Here is a 17,356-nt window from a genome sequence, read left to right as displayed (position 1 = left end):
TTTTTTTTTAACACAGACCCAATGTATTTGCTCATAATAAATTACCCTAACTGACCGGTTCTTTGATAAAATGCATTTTGATATATTCTATGCAGAAATTGGATTTTCATAATAAAACACACATCCAGGCAAACAATGGACCTATTAGCAAACAATGGACCTATTAGCAAACAATGGACCTATTAGCAAACAATGGACCTATTAGCAAACAAGGATGCACTGTAAAAACACCCACAAATCTAGTTGTTTCAACAAATTATTATTCAGTAACTGGTTCCACAGAAATTTTTCTGATTACTCAACTTTTCATTCCAAGTGTTACCTGAACAGACAATGTATATATATGGCCCAAACCTAAGCTCCAACTTGAGGAAACTTTGACAAAAATGCTGTCCATTTAAAATGATGTGTTTGCTCAACTTGTCTCATATGTTCATTCAACTAGACATTACTTAGGCATCTTAACTAAAAGAAAGGTCTGTGCAACTGACAGTGATTTGAACACACATAATTACATTGTGCATGTTTATTTACAGGATGATTATATATGCACCTGGGATTTGAACTCACAAACTCTTGGTTGATGGCAATCCGATCCTCCTGCTACACCACCATGTCTTGGTGGATTATCTCTTAACCTGACTAATTCTCTCATCGTTGATTTGATGGACTTATTTAAGTCATTCTTGTTTTTTCTGTATAGTTGTCTAATGTTGGCGGAGCATATTACTCTGTTTGAATGTTACTCCTGAATCACTATGACGAACATAATAGCTTTTCTTTGAGTGTACTTTTAACAGAGCTGAGATTTACAGTGAAGTGCAACGTGTAGCAGAACAGGTGAAATCAGTCTTTGACACAGACATGATAGTGTAGCAGGAAGATTAGTGTGCCGTAAACCAAGAGGTTGTGAGTTCAGAGGACATGTTGAATATGAATGAACTTTATAAATGAACATGTGCAATGTCTGTCAAATATGTATGTTAAACACACTGTGTCTGTTTAAATAGTTCCACAGCTGTTTGTTTTTTTTAGGTAAGATGCCCAAATAATAATTTCTAGTTGAATGAACATATGAGACAATTTAAGCAAACACATCATTTGGGCAAACACAAGTTTGGGCCCAACTAAAAATATTAACCCTTTAACTGAAAAAGGTGTGTAAACACACAAAGAAAAGCTGTGGAACCAGTTACTTAATAGTATTTAGTTGAAACAACAATTATTCTTATTTTTTTTACAGAATATAGACAACCATATATTTGCATTGAGTTTTAGGTTTGGAAGAACTTACATCAACCATTCATCTGTACAAAATTGTGGTTTACAGCTAACTTAATTGGGGACAGTTAGAAATGTACTGGGGGTGGGGGTCTGGTCCAACTTGAGGTGTCATAGAAAGAAAAGAATCGCCCACCTCCGCAACATCTAAAATATTTTCACACAAACCTCCCCTTGTACTGTAAGATAAAATGCACACCCCCGGCACAAAAAATGATGTTTACGACCAAAATCACAATATCTGTGATTATAAACGTGGATATCGACTTTGCCACTTCGGCATGCTTTTGTGGCACAGTCGGTGCCACGCAGGGCTAAGGGCCAGAATGTTGAGGGTTTGACGACCACCTCGGGCAGCTAACTCTCTCTGCCTGTTCCATTAGACCTACACTACGATCAGAGCCGGCTGCAGACAATGATCAGCTAGGGGGAAATCCGATTTTCAAGATTTTGATGCTATATTTATAATTATATATATATATATATATATAAACATGTTTTTCACAAACAGGTTTTTGTACCAATGCACCACAACCAATAAGCAAAGTAGACCAACTTCTTGGTTTGCAATTTTAACACCACAATCTGCAGTTTGGATGCTGGAATTATATTTTGGACGAATATGCGAAAGTAGCCTAAAGGAGGCTTTTGAAGTAGCCTAACCGGATTAAAACATTGTGACTGGTTGTGTTTACGCCTCACATAAAAGGTAATACATTTTAACAGTGAAATGACAAATATTTCGGCTATATTGAAGCGTTAGGTTCTAGGTGCGCGAGGAATAGTCGCTCAGATCGGAGAGAAGGCAGAGCAGTGTTAAAGGGACACATTGGGATTTTGGCAATGAGGCCCTTTATATACTTCCCCAGAGTCAGAGGAACCACTTGTATGTCTCTGTGTCCAGTTTGAAGGAAGTTAAAGGTAGTTTTGCGAGCCAAAGCTAACTAGCGTTAGCACAATGACGGGAAGTCTATCCCGAAGTATCCTTTTCAGCTTTCCTGAATAACTGGGCCTGCTGGGAGGATATGTGGCCCCAATATTATAAGACAACTTTGGAGAATGATGATATGCAACAGACAGCGCATCGAGAGTAAACCCACAAATGATCCAAATGGAATTGTACTCACTTGAAATGGTGGTGTTGTAGGCTAGTTCAGGTAGGATAATTGTATTGTCCCTAAAAAAGATAAATGCGGGAGCTTTTAGAGTTGCGTGTCTCATGTCTTCACTGTTCTTTCATGCACTTGGCATCTCCGCTTATATTGAAAATTGGTGCCGATTTGAATGATTTTATGTGTGGTATGATTGCGACTTAGCATGTATCAGATCTGGATAAATTATCCGCAGGTTAACATTTTCTGTCATGAATCTTGTTCTGGACTTAGCTCTGCACTAGCAGTGCCTAACCTAACCTAAACCTAACCTAACCTAAACCTAAACTTAACCCTAACCTTAACTACACTGCTAACCCTAATACCTAACTCTAACCTAAAATGAAGACCAAAAAGCATTTTCTTTTCATACATTTTTACAATATAGCCAATATTGACTTTGCCAGCTGGCCAATCTAAGGGGAAATCACTCAGTTCTGCCTTCAGGACAAGACAAAAATACGTCAACCTGCAAACGATCCACCTACCACTATTGTCACTATGAATGGTGGACAGATAGCAGTATAGACAGTTAGACTGGTAGACTATATTGACCTGTGGTATAATTAACGTGCGGAAAAGCGCAGTGCATCAGGGAAGTACCAAAACACCTTGATAGGGGAAGCACAAGCAGATGATGACATTTGGCTAGGATGGAAGAAATCATATATTAAAATCTGAAAAATGGCGAATGTAAACCAGAGAATAAACACACTATACCCACCCCTGTGCCCAATAGAAAAACACCCCTCCCCTATTTTGGACCACCACCACAACCCAGTCAATTTCTAACTGTCCATTGAGTCAAACCTATGAGATAACGGTAGTGCTTTATAACATTGACTACATGTCAACAGTTAATCGTGTGAAGGCAGGGCTATAGATGACCCGATTTTGCATAGACCAACCAACGGGCCCAGTCTTTTCATCGTTTCAGCCTTCCAGACATGAATCAGCTCCACCATTTGCCCTCGGGCTGTTTCTCATGTCCGTTATGTGTACTGTAACTACTCATGTCTCTATCGCTTGATCATCTGATCCTCTGTCTTCCCAACTCCATCCTTGCAAGAGAACACCCGCAACAGTCAACACTCTAGTCCACATTTCCTGTTTTTTTTTGTTGCCAGTATGGACAAATGTAATGTTGTGAGGGACAAGGTAGCCATTTTGCAGAGTGACAACTAGAATTGCCACATTTTGTAACCTGAAACATTACAAAACATTCGAAATGAGTTGACATGGTTAACCTGTCGCTCTGAGTATAGCAAGAGTAGATGTAACATTCTGGAACAATCTCTAGCTTTTCCCCAACTGCTGCTTTGTCTTCTTCTTCTTAAATTACCGGGATCCCATGCAGTTGTTTTAGTCTAGAGATAACAAAATCCAACATTTGTCATTTTCAGGAAGCCTTGTTTAAATAAATGAGTGCTCAGTAATCAATACCATCCATAGTATCTCACTATCTTTAATCTAATGTATCCTAAAAACACTTTCCCGAGATGAAAGGCCGTGCAGATCCAGAGTCTCGGAACTGTGGCGGTTGGACACATGCTGTGCACACATTGGTTGTGCACCTCTTTGAACTGGCTATATTCCAGTCTTGTTTTTGTGCGATCCATTCTATTAATGGAAATGGCAGTCCATTGCAAAGGGAAGGGGTGTACTGCAGTCTTTCTCTGTTAAAAAAAAAAAAAAAAAGGTAGATTATTACATTTCGGCATTTCTTCATTTGCAGACACTGACCCACTCTGTTATTCGACACTCTTCGCAAACCACGTAACAGCACCAGTGGAACTTGCAGTTGCATCGTTCACTGCGGGTCTGCTGTAAAATGTTACGGCCTCGCCCGCAGCAGAGGCTTTCACAGTTGTCCATTTCGTGACTCGTCTTGTTACAGATCCTCCCTTGCGTTCCGGCCGAGTCGGACCGCAGATCCCTCTCGCAGAAGTCCGGGGACTTCTCAAAGTAGACCAGCTCGTTGAGCCGTCTGTGTGTGGGGTGGTGGGCGTGCTCCAGCTGGCCCGTGTTCCTGTTGTGCGCTTTGATGAGGGTGGCTATGTGGAAACGCTCCTTGAGCAGCGAGCCTACCACCCTGAACTCCGGTGTGACTTGCCAACAGGTCTTCAGCTGGCAGCTTCCTGATGTCCCGTGGCATTTGCATTTCCGTCTCATGTGGTTCATCACCACCTGCACAGAGGGGAACAGGGAACTGCACGTTAACATCCTCCTTCATCCCATCCCTGCAGCAGGACACACGTTCAGTCAATCAAATTAGGCAAATGAACTAGACTGTGATTAGACTCCTCTTTCACTCTACAACTGGCAACACTTAGGACGTATAATTGTCACTAAAATAACTGGCTTGACTTTTCTGCAATAATGTTCGACAGAAATAAACTTTATGTACACCATTTCTCACTCTAAGGTGGTGGAACTCCCTTCCACTTGATCTTGGCCCCCTCTTCCAAAATTAGATGTGTGTCTGTGTGTGTGTGTGTGTGCTTCACATTGCTGAGTAACCAATTAGGCATCAACAAAAATGACAGGCATCACAAACATGTAGGTACAGTAGCACTAGCCTAATATTGAGCGGTTTTAAGTGAAATAACTGACTCGCCGAAGCTGAACTGTAGTAACGTTTTTCATGACAATGTCAAGTTCACATCCCGACTGAGGATGTCCCTCCGACACTCCCAGACCTCCCATTCTCTCAACAACGCACTCATCTGTCAGCCTGAGTTATAAACTTTTAGATCCAATTACCAACAGGAAAAGGGGCCACCCTCAGCACTGACAGATGCTCCTTACACCCACCCCTATCAACAGCACAAGCACAAACACACACACACCTTCAGCACACACACATTCTACTCTCTCCTAGGCCTCTAACCAGCTGCCCTGGGACACACACACACACACGACGACGATTGGAAACAAGTTTAGTCTGCTGAAAGCCAAAGGATTTAGGTTTCTACTAGTACAGTATGTGAGTCACAGATGAAACGAGCTGGGGTGAAACTGGACTATTTAATGTGCTGGCTTCTCTTTCTTTGTTTTGAGATAGAATCCGCTGAAGAGCGAGGAGATCCCGAAACGTGTTTTCCCTTTGGTTAGAAACTAGTTGAAACCCAACTTTATTATTCAGCTGTGTTCTGATCCATTAAACAGAGCATTCTGACGGTTTGAGCGGAGGACATGGTCGTAACCACTCTAAGACTAAAGGTCATTTTGAACAGTTGCCAAAAGCAGATTTACTTTGTGGAGAAGCAGGACAATCTTTTTTTGAAGACTTGGGTTTGTGTGCTGTGGGTTTCCATTTCAGGGCCTCTTGTAGGTGTTTCCATTGAATAGAGAGAAAGTGCTATTCTGTGTGAATGAGAGTTGGAGAGTGATAAATTGACCCACTTGAATCATCCATTAGGAATGATACGGAAAGAGAAACAACACCTGATCTCACAGGGGCCAAAGTTAACAACTATTGATCACAGCCCATTCAGACCAAATATCACAAACCTGGCTAAATACTTTTATGCTTCATTTTTACATCAGCGCATTGGGTCCCCGAACTGCATCCTTCTGGCTTTACATACACCCTGTAATTACGCAACAGTTACCCACTTAACCCTTTAGATACACACTGAACGGGCCCGGCAAATTGTATCCCTACTGTAGTTTTTTCCCCCAGGAATTCTCACAATCAACTGTCTATCTAGAAGATTTGTTAACTACAACAACAACAAAAACATCTGGATGAAGCGATATCTTGGAACCTGTAAGCGACGAACGCAAAAAAAAGGCACACTAAAACGAGAGACGACTGAAACCAAAACGGGTGTAAAACCCTCAGCGCTGTTCACAGTTTAGGGAATGGGATCTGCCTGCTTGTTCCCTTTATTCCACGCCGTGTCCAACCGTGCACCTGGGAGCATGAGCTGAGTCCACGTGCCTGTGGCACCGGGAGGAAGCGTGTGTGAGGTGCCTGCCGAGCTCTCCGACTGACTGACGAGAGACGCTGACAGTGATTTAAGGAGCCCTTTTGGATACGGAACTGACTGACTGGGTTTCAGAATCTCACTCATAGGACCAGCGGCTAGACAAGCCTGGAGGGGAGAACATAGATCAGAGTACAGGAACTGTCTGATGCTCATGCCTGTGTCTGCCATCCATTGATTAGCAACTCCTAATCGGAGTCCCAAATGGCGCCCTACTCCCTATATAGTGCGCTACTTTTGACCAAAGCAGTATGGCCTATGGCAGGTATACTAAAGTACAATTTGAAAAAGTGAGGTCACAAATATTTCCTAGATGGCAAAGGTCCGGATGGATATTGTCATTTATCAGCGTAGTAACAAACCCCCTCCTTGCGACCCTGCGACGCATGTGACCCCAAACTGTTCCCACCCCCTCTTTTTGGCAGAGAGAACATTTTGCAGTTTTAAAGTACATTTTCTGCAATTCTCAAGAGGCTCAGAGACAGTTTCTATCTACAAGCCATCGCAGTGCTGAACACTTGAACTGAACTGACCACCTGCACTGACCCTCCACACTTTAGTACACATGCACTCACTCACGCACACACCCACACAGATATACACTCATCCACACACACACACACATGCAAATGGAATGGCATCAAACACATGGAAACCATGTGTTTTATGTATTTGATACCACTCTACTAATTCTACTCCAGTCATTAACACAAGCCTGTCCTCCCTAATTAAGGTGCCACCAACCTCCTGTGACACACACACTCACACGCATATATACTACACATGCTACACATCACAACTGTTCCTATCAGACTCCCCCTTCCCCAAAACAAGTGTAAATATTGGACTATAAATTGTGCATTCCTGTGGGGGTACCCGCGGTCCGTATTGAACCCATTCTGGGACCGGATACGGACCGCGGTCCGCCAGTTGATTATTGGTGGCCTACAGTGTATAGGGATGCCGTTTGGAATGCAACCTAGCCTAATTCTGGTCTCATTACTGACGCTCACTGCTAACACTGCCTGTCTTGTACAGGTCTCACTCTATTGCAGGATTCCCCAAGAGATGGTCCGCAGGTGATTTTATTTAATTAAAACATATTGGACATAAAAGACAGTAAAATAACGCTTTCCAAATGTTCTTGTGTTAGGCCCTGAATTTAAAATGGATTCAATGGAGATTTTTTGGGTCACTGGCCTACCCACAATCCCCAAAAATATCAAAGTGGAATTTTTTGTATTTATTTTTTGACAAATTAATAAAAAATGAAAAAAAAAATGGTTTAACAAGTCAAATAATAAGTTGCATGGACTCATGGATGTCTTCCAATGCCTCACAAAGAAGTGCACCTATTGGTAGATGAGTAAAAAAAAAAGCAGACATTGAAATTCCCTTTGAGTATGGTGAAGTTATTAATTACACTTTGGATGGTGTATCAATACACCCAGTCCCTACAAAGCTACAGGTGTCCATCCTAACTCAGTTGCCAGAGAGGAAGGAAACCGCTCAAGGATTTCATCATGAGCCAATGGTGACTTTAACAGTTACAGAGTTAAATGGCTGTGATGGAAAACTGGGGATGGATCAACAACATTGTAGTTACTCCACAATACTAGTCTAATTGACAGAATAAAAAGAAGGAAGGCCTGTAAAGAATACAAATATTCCAAAACATGTTTGCAACAAGACACTCAAGTAGCACTGCAAAACATATGGTAATTTTAAAAACTTTTTTTGTCCTGAATACAAAAAATTATGTTTGGGGCAAATCCAATACAACACATTACCACTCTCCATCTTTTCAAGCATGGTTGTGGCTGCATCATGTTATGGGTATGCTTGTAATTATTAAGGACTGTGGAGTTTTTTCAGGATAAAAACATGTACGGAATGGAGCTACATGTAAGCAGAGGCAAAATCCTAGAGGAAAACCTAGTTCAGTCTGCTTTTCACCACACACCGGGAGATGAAGTCACCATCCAGCAGGAAAATAACCTAAATGTCCAAATCTACACTAGAGTTGCTTGCCAAGAAGACAGTGAATGTTCCTGAGTGGCCGGGTTACAGTTTTGACTTAAATCTGCTTGACAATAAATGACAAGACCTGAAAAGATCTGCCGACAATGATTGACAATCAATTTGACAGAGCTTGAAGAATTTTGAAAATAATAATGTGCAAGTGTTGCACCATCCAGATGTGGAAAGCTCTGTAATCGCTGCCAAAGGTGATTCTAACATGTACAGTATTGACTCAGGAGTTTAATACTTATCTATTCAATATATATTTGTGTTTTATTTTTCATAATTTCTTTTAATAAATGTCTGACGTTTTCTTCATCTTTGACATTATTTTATGAGTATTTTGTGTAGACCGTTGACAAAAAAAAATGACAACGAAATCCATTTTAATTCAACTTTGTAACACAACAAAATGTGCAGAAAGTCAAGGGGTTAAGAATATTTTATGAAGGCACTGTATCTGTTTGGGATTCTTGCTGTCAATTTGCGGTGTACAAATGATTTATAACAATGTTCCGCCCCTCCGAACTCCGCTCAAGGAAAAATCGTCCCAAGGCTGAATTTAATTGGGGACCCCTGCTCTAAATTATATTCACACAATAATCCATCATGTTTACAACACATACTATATTATACATGGTAATCACTGTCAGATGATATAAACAAACAATACATACAGTATTTACAGTAATACCAAAGGCTGCTACCTCTGTATTACAACGGTATCATCTTATCATCTGTATCATCTTATAAAACGATTCTTTGGCTGTCCCCATGGGAGAACCCTTTGAAGAAACCATTTTGGGTTCAAGGTAGAACCTCTTTTTCGTTTCATGTAGAATCTTTTCTTTGTACACTAGGTTCTACCTTGAACCCAAAAGGGTTCCTTAAAGGGTCCTCCCATGGGGACAGCCAAATAAGATTTTTTTCCTAGTGTATTGCCTCGATTTGAATGCCCTCTTATATGAGGAAACATTAATGTCTAACTACACATGGTCATATCCTCCAAAGGCCTCTATCTCAGGCCTTTGACTGTCAGTCTCACTGAAGATTGTGTGTTACATATGTAGGTCTTATAAACTGTAGTTATGCAAAGAATAAAAAAAATGTACTTTGAAGTAATTGCCCCCAAATTCATTGGCAGACCACCGTTAGAAACACACATCTGGGCTGTTTTAATTGGGGAAGAGTGCGACAGACTCCTCTATAAACCAGCCTCAGACGGAGATCAAATAAGACATATTGGTAGCAGAGTAGGACCACAAGGCAAAACGAGGTATTACATGGTCTACAGAGGACTCAAACGCTTCACTATCTCTCTGTCCCAAATACAGCGCAGGGCCCTGGTCAAAAGTAGTGCACTTTATAGGGAAAAGGGTGCCATTTGTGACGCAAGCCTTGCTCCTTCCTTTATCAAACGCTGTGTCTGTTTAATATTGTCATCATTCTTAATCTACCTTATGGTGTAATTAAAAATGGGGTTTAATTGTCTATTAAAATGTTATGACCTAAATGACTTCTATTGACTGTCTTACTTGTGAATTGTTACTGGTATGTTGTCTGTCTTCAATGGGATTAACAGTACGATAACGACTCAATGTTTAGCAAATATGACATTAAATTATGAAGCTCGCTACGACCACTAAGATATTTGTGCTAAATATATCTGTCCTGGAATTGTAAACAGCCATTTTTTACGAACAAAAGTTCGCACACTGCTTTATGTTGATCCATTCAAAGACATGTAACAGCAACCATAAAGGGATGTGAAGCCACAATTTCAAAGAATATAAACAAACCCACGCCGTATTAAGCTTCAGCATCACTGAAGTAAATCAAACACAAGTCATCAAAGGACGGTTAAGGACACGCAACAATTGACACTAAACAATCATTTAAAAGCAATAAGGAGACCAAATGAGAACCGTCCACTACACGCCAATCATGTGCAGGATTACTCTCTTGTTAATTGTACACAACATTCACCGATCCAATTTGGCCTTCCTAGTAAAAAAATGATCCGTAACAGTTTCCACCTGCCGTGATTTAACAGTGGTGCACATTTGTTCTGGAGGCCAATGGAATGCTCCCTCTCCTCAGATGATGCTGCATGCCCCTAATGGAGATCGAACAGGCAACCATAAAGGATTTACAAAGGCCAGACCAAAAAGTCACAATGCACAGTCAAGGTGTAATAAGCTCTGCTAGTAGAGAGAGAGAGAGAGAGAGAGAGAGAAGAAAAAACAGCATCATTAATCTAAATATACAACATAAAAGCAGAAAGATAATTGTCACCCACAGCACCAGCCGCTCAAAGAAGCTATCCCGAAGGTATAAAGAAAAGCTCAGTTTGCGTTGTCATGAAATTACCTGCATTTACATGTAAATGTGTCCGTCTACAATCTTAGCACATTGCTCGGGCTCGTAGCTGTGAATACAGACATGCCATGTGAAATTATGTCAGCATTTGTGGCGGGTGTGCAGTTCCAATTGAGTGATTCCAATGAACATATTGTTGAACGGAATGTACTACCATTGCAAATGTCTCCATGTTGTCGACAGCCACTGTAAACATTTAACCATGCAGCGGGAACCTCAAAACGATGTTCCGATCAGTTATGACATCATTATACACAAACATACTGCTGTGCAAGGGCGTAACTTTGTGTTGGATATTGGGGGGTAGGGGTCAGGTTCAAGGTCAATGGGTTCCCTGCTAGGGGGGTCTGGGGGCAATGCACCCCGGGAGATTATTTGATATATATATATATATATATATATATATAGTTGTGAAATTATTGTTTGAATTTTGAAGGTAAAATACATCCAAAAATGTCCTGATAATTTGGTCAATATACCCAAATCACAACTGAAATACCAATTTGTTTCTGTTTTACGTTCAACTGTGTTGTTACTCTTAACAGTTCAGAAAATCCCTACCACACGCCTTCTTGGTTTAACTACATTTAAATGTCAAAACCCATTATTCTATTTGTGTACCCTTCACCACGGGTCAGATCTTCAGTCTCAATTCACTTAAATGCGCCAAATACCTGTTTTAGCCTGTCACTGACAGAAATTCAATTCTGGCATATTGTTTTCCTATCTTTGGAATCCAATCATAAAATGAGGAACTGAGTCACTGTTGTGCAAAGCCACATAAATCCAGGCGCTTTACAGTAGGGAAGTGTTTTCCAATCAATTAAACTCATCATGGTATATTATCGGGTGGGGGGGGGGTGGGGTGGTCAATTGACCTGTAACTAATATAGGTGGGGGTCACGACCCCCCTTACCCCGAAAGTTACACACCTGCCGCTGCGAAGTAAATTTTGCTAAACGTTTGTTTAAAATAAAGAAAAGAGAAATTAGTCAGAATGAGAGGGATGTGCGAGAGGTATTTTTTTTAAATAAAAAAACAACAAACTTTTCTCCCCTGATTAACTTCTCTGAAATCTGTATTTGTGGGGAAGGAAGGGCGAATCTCTTTACTTTCCGCCCTGTTTGATGTCTAAAATCTTTTGCTGGGTTTAAACATCTGTTTCCAAACAGCCAGCAGCCACTAATTAGAGCTTTTAACAAGACTGAACGTCGTGAGAGCCAGAGGGTGGGCATGAGGCGACATGTATACACCACTTTGTTTTAGGGGAGGTGTTGGGGGAGGTGGTAGAGGGTATGAGGCATTATTTGAGACCTCACCTGTCAGTGTTTTCGTTTTGATTTGGGGGGGCTTTCTGCTCTGTTTGAAGTAATCAAGGCACTGCCCTGGTTGCATTCATCTAACGATGCACCACTCCGTGAGTCATACTGTGCCTCTGCTGTCTCTGTACACTACTTCAGTATATTACATTGACACCTTAAATTGTTTTCTTCTCCCAGTGTAGAACTCATTAAAGCATTGATACTTTGAGGTGTGCTAAGAGAACTGCACTCCACACGCCCAGAGCATTGTGCAACCTGATCTGAGAGACGACTAGCAGATGCACAGACTCTGCAGCATTGAACGCTGGTCATATCTGTGTCAAAACACAGCTCAGGTACTCTACACTGACTTCATTGACACTGCACACAATAAACTCAATTCCAAGTAGATGTAACAGAGCCTTACAGAAATCCATTTGAAGACACAGCTCCATTAAATTACACAGTGCAACTGCTGATTGACGTTCTTGTGAATCTACTTGTAATGGAAGTTTTTGTTTCAACTTATGTATGTTAATAGTGCCGGTTTTCTTGGCTCCCCTTGTGATCCAAGAAGCTGTCTCCAAAAAGCGGTTTTGACAGTTTCAAAGCATTTCCCAGTAGCAGCAGGTAACGTTTCTAACACAATCAGCTACTGTTGCCAAATAGGCCTCTTGGCAAAAACAGAGCTTCAATGTGCCCAAACTATGAAATCTTCCCTGCAACATTTCACCCTGAGTGTCGAATATATCAAACGTTAGTAGCTAGCTATGCCTTTCTATCTTCCCTATATTGATAGATTTTTGTCATAACACTGCAACTTCCTAAAACCAAAGGGTGTAACATTGATCATATATCATTAATCTTGGGATCCAACTAAGAACAGCAGCCTCGTAATACGCAAACATAGAAACTCTGAAAATCTTAAGAAGAGGATTAAATTGACTATTGATTTGGAAATGATTTATTTGTTTTTTTCTATGTATGTCATCTGATTGTACAGTATATCACTGGCCTCTTGAACTTTTCCAAAAAGCAAATGGTGTCATGGCCTATTGTGTCTATGCTATGGACAAACTCATGGGTCACTGTGTAGGGCCGAGCATGGCTTTATCATACTGCCCATGAGAAACATGACTATCATCTGAGGCTCTCTATCTATCTCTCTCTCCCTGCTTCGCTAAGTAACTCCACAATTGTGTTTTGTCTGAATAATCAAGGAAACCAGAAGTAAACTGATGGAAAGATACAAGACCGAATTACTGAGGAGGAAGCATAGAACAATGAGCAATTTACTACTCCTTTTGTTTATGGCAACAGTGCTGCCTGGGAGCATACAGAACTTATCGCTGTCATTTAAATATCAGTGTCCAGTGCATCAACAGTAACAATAGGTAGTAGAAGTAGCAGTATCACTAGTATTAGTTGTAGTAATAGCAGTAGTAGTACTACTAGTAGCTGCATTAGTAGTAGTAGTTGTTGTTGTTGTAATAGTGTAAAAGGAGTAGTAGCAGTAGTAGTAGTTGTAGTAGTGGTAGTAGTAATAGTGGTAGTAGTAGTAGTAGCAGCTGTAATAGTAGTAGTAATTGTTGTTGCAATAGTGTAGAAGGAGTAGGAGCAGTAGTAGTAGTTGTTGTTGTAATAGTGTAGAAGGAGTAGTAGTAGTAGTAGTAGTAGTAGTATGAGCAGTAGTAGTAGTAGAAGTAGTAATAGTTGCTATTGTTGTAATAGTGTAGAAGGAGTAGGAGCAGTAGTAGTAGTAGTAGTATGAGCAGTAGTAGTAGTAGAAGTAGTAATAGTTGCTATTGTTGTAATAGTGTAGAAGGAGTAGGAGTAGGAAAAATAGTAGTATTAGTAGAGTTAGATGTAGTAGTAGTAATAATATTAGTAGTAGCAGTAATTGTAGTAGTATTAGTATTAGTATTAGTAGTAGTAGTAGTAGTAGAAGCTGTAGTAGTAGTAGTAAACATTTTTATTGTTGTAATAGTGTAAAAGGAGTTGGAGTAGGAGTATTGTCACGAGTCCGACCGAGGGTGGTTTCCCTTCCCGGGCGGGTGGCGCTCGGCGGTCGTCGTCACCGGCCTATTAGCTGCCACTGATTGTCTTTCCTCCCCCTCCTTGTATGTTTATTGGTAGCACCTGTTTATGAATGATTAGTTTGTCTTTATTAGACAGCCGGCCCGCCTGGTTGTTGTGCGGGATTATTCAGTGTAACCTTCGGCTCTGTTGTAGAGGTAAGTGTTAGTGCCTGGTCGTGCATTTTTCCGTTGTACATTTTCATTCCCTGTGTTTGGGGCCGTTACTATTGTGAGCACCCTGTGAGGGTGCTATTAAATAAGCACAGCATTGCACTCTCTGTCTCCTGCGTTTGACTCCACACCCACGACACCCGGAGCATTACAGAATCCCGCACCACAAATTGAATGGAGTCAGCAGGAGCAGCAGCCAACCCTCTCCCATCGATGGAGGAACGGGTTCTCCACCACACCACCGTCCTCCATCGGATCGGATCCGCGATGGATCAAGTGATGGAGAGAATGGATCGATGGGAGAGGAGTGGTCTCCTCTCTCCACCTTCGGCACCCCCGGCTCCGGACTCCCCATCTCCCGACTCCAGCACCCTCCGTCTGACGCTACCGAGGGCTTATGATGGAGCGGCGGCAGGTTGCCAGGGGTTTTTGCTTCAGCTGGAGCTATACCTGGCCACCGTCAGACCCACTCCCTCGGGAGCGGAGAGGGTGAGTGTCCTCATCTCCTGCCTCACGGGTCGTGCTCTGGAGTGGGCGAACGCAGTCTGGAATGGCCCAGACTCAGCGCGGGAGCACTACCCAGAGTTTTCCCGCCTCTTCCGTGCAGTGTTTGATCACCCTCTAGACGACCGAGCGGTGGGAGAACGACTATTTCATCTCAGGCAGGAGAGGAGGAGCGCCCAGGATTACGCGCTGGAGTTCCGGACCTTGGCAGCAGGATCTGGGTGGAACGACAGGGCCCTTATGGACCACTACAGGTGTAGTCTCCGAGAGGACGTCCACCGGGAGTTAGCGTGTCGGGACACCGCTCTGTCACTGGATCAGCTGATTGACATGTCCATTCGACTGGACAATCTGCTGGCTGCCCACGGGCGTTCAGAGAGGGTCCTGTGCGTTCCACCACCCAGCCCCTCCGGTCCCATTCCGATGGAGTTGGGAGGGGCTGCGGCGAGGGGTACCGGAGGAGGAGGCCTTCCCTGCACCAACTGTGGTCGGAGAGGACACACGTCTGATCGGTGCTGGGGGGGTCCGTCTAGGAGTAGAGATGGCAGGCGGAACGCTTCTCGGTCACCCCAGGTGAGTCAGCATCAAACTCACCCAGAACCCCCTGTTGGCCACATGTTTGTCTTTTTTCCTTCACTTTTCTCCCTCTCCCCATCATAGGGCGCTAGTCGATTCAGGCGCAGCTGGGAACTTTATGGATCACGGACTCGCCCTTAAGTTAGGGGTTCCGCTTGTGCCGATAGATTCTCCTTTCCCCGTGCACTCCCTAGATAGCCGGCCATTAGGGTCAGGGATGGTCAGGGAGACCACGGTCCCACTGGACATGGTGACGCAGGGGAATCATAGGGAGCGTATCAGTTTCTTTATTATTGATTCGCCTGCGTTTCCAGTGGTGCTGGGGACTCCCTGGCTGGCCCGGCACAGTCCTAAAATTTCGTGGAGACAGGGGGTTCTCCAGGGGTGGTCAGAGGAGTGTTCTGGAAGGTGTTTAGGAGTTTCCATCGGTGCCACGTTGGTGGAGAGTCCAGACCAGGGTTCCACGGTGTGCATTCCCCCCGAGTATGCCGATTTGGCAATCGCTTTCAGTAAAGTGAACGCGACTAAATTACCACCTTATCGACCGGGAAGGGATTGTACGATAGATCTCCAGGTAGACGCTGCGCTTCCCAAGAGTCACGTGTACCCGCTGTCCCAGGAGGAGACGTTGGCAATGGAGACATATGTCACGGAGTCGCTGGGACAGGGGTACATTCGGCCCTCCATCTCACCCGTCTCCTCGAGGTTTGCGTCCGTGTATTGATTATAGAGGTCTAAACGCCATCACAGTGGGGTATAGTTACCCTCTACCTCTCATCGCTACGGCGGTGGAATCATTCCACGGAGCGCAGTTCTTCACAAAACTGGATCTCAGGAGCGCGTATAGTCTGGTGCGTATTCGGAAGGGAGACGAGTGGAAAACCGCATTTAGTACCACATCAGGCCACTATGAGTACCTCGTCATGCCGTATGGGTTAAAGAATGCTCCAGCCGTTTTTCAATCCTTTGTAGACGAGATTCTCAGGGACCTGTGCGGGCAGGGAGTGGTTGTTTATATCAATGACATTCTGATCTACTCGGCCACTCACACCGCGCATGTGTCTCTGGTGCGCAAGGTGCTTGGTAGACTGCTGGAGCATGACCTATACGTCAAGGCTGAGAAATGCGTGTTCTCTAAACGAGCCGTCTCTTTTCTGGGTTATCGCATTTCCACCTCGGGGGTAGTGATGGAGGGCGATCGCATTAGGGCCGTGCGTAATTGGCCGACTCCGACCACGGTAAAGAAGGTGCAGCGGTTTTTGGGTTTTGCCAACTACTACCGGAGGCTTATCCGGGGTTTTGGCCAGATAGCGACTCCCATTACCTCAGTGCTGAAGGGGGGCCCGGTGCGGTTGCAGTGGTCAGCAGAGGCGGACGGAGCATTCAACAAGTTGAAGGCGCTGTTCACTGATGCACCCGTGTTGGCGCATCCGGACCCCTCTCTAGCATTCATAGTGGAGGTGGACGCGTCCGAGGCTGGGGTGGGTGCCGTGCTATCACAGCGCTTGGGTACGCCACCAAAACTCCGCCCCTGCGCTTTCTTCTCAAGGAAGCTCAGCCCAGCGGAGCGTAACTATGATGTGGGGGACCGGGAGTTGCTAGCGTTGGTTAGAGCTCTGAAGGTGTGGAGACACTGGCTTGAGGGGGCTAAGCACCCCTTTCTCATCTGGACCGACCACCAGAACCTGGACTATATTCGGGCAGCTAGGAGACTTAACCCATGTCAGGCAAGGTGGGCCATATTCTTCACCCGGTTCCGGTTTACTTTGTCTTATAGACCGGGCTCCCAGAACGTAAAGGCTGACGCACTGTCCCGCCTTTACGACACGGAGGATGGGTCCACCGAACCTACTCCCATCCTTCCCGCCTCAAAGCTGGTAGCACCAGTGGTATGGGAGGTG

The 17,356-nt window shown here is 43.5% G+C and overlaps 1 protein-coding gene across 1 annotated transcript in view; it reads right to left on the bottom strand.

Moving 5' to 3' along the window:
* Positions 1-4,109: 4,109 nt before the first annotated feature.
* Positions 4,110-17,356, bottom strand: part of LOC109902447 (protein Wnt-10a) — a 25,089-nt gene continuing 11,842 nt past the window's right edge. Inside the window, exon 4 of the mRNA XM_020498802.2 lies at positions 4,110-4,619. Within this exon, the coding sequence (XP_020354391.2) occupies positions 4,158-4,619 (462 nt within the window). The 3' untranslated portion in view covers positions 4,110-4,157. The remainder of the gene's footprint in view (positions 4,620-17,356) is intronic.

Source organism: Oncorhynchus kisutch, linkage group LG2, assembly GCF_002021735.2.
Source record: "Oncorhynchus kisutch isolate 150728-3 linkage group LG2, Okis_V2, whole genome shotgun sequence".
NCBI lineage: Eukaryota > Metazoa > Chordata > Actinopteri > Salmoniformes > Salmonidae > Oncorhynchus > Oncorhynchus kisutch.
The sequence above is the reverse complement of the archived record's forward strand: the minus strand, read 5'-3'. Positions and strand labels throughout refer to the sequence as shown.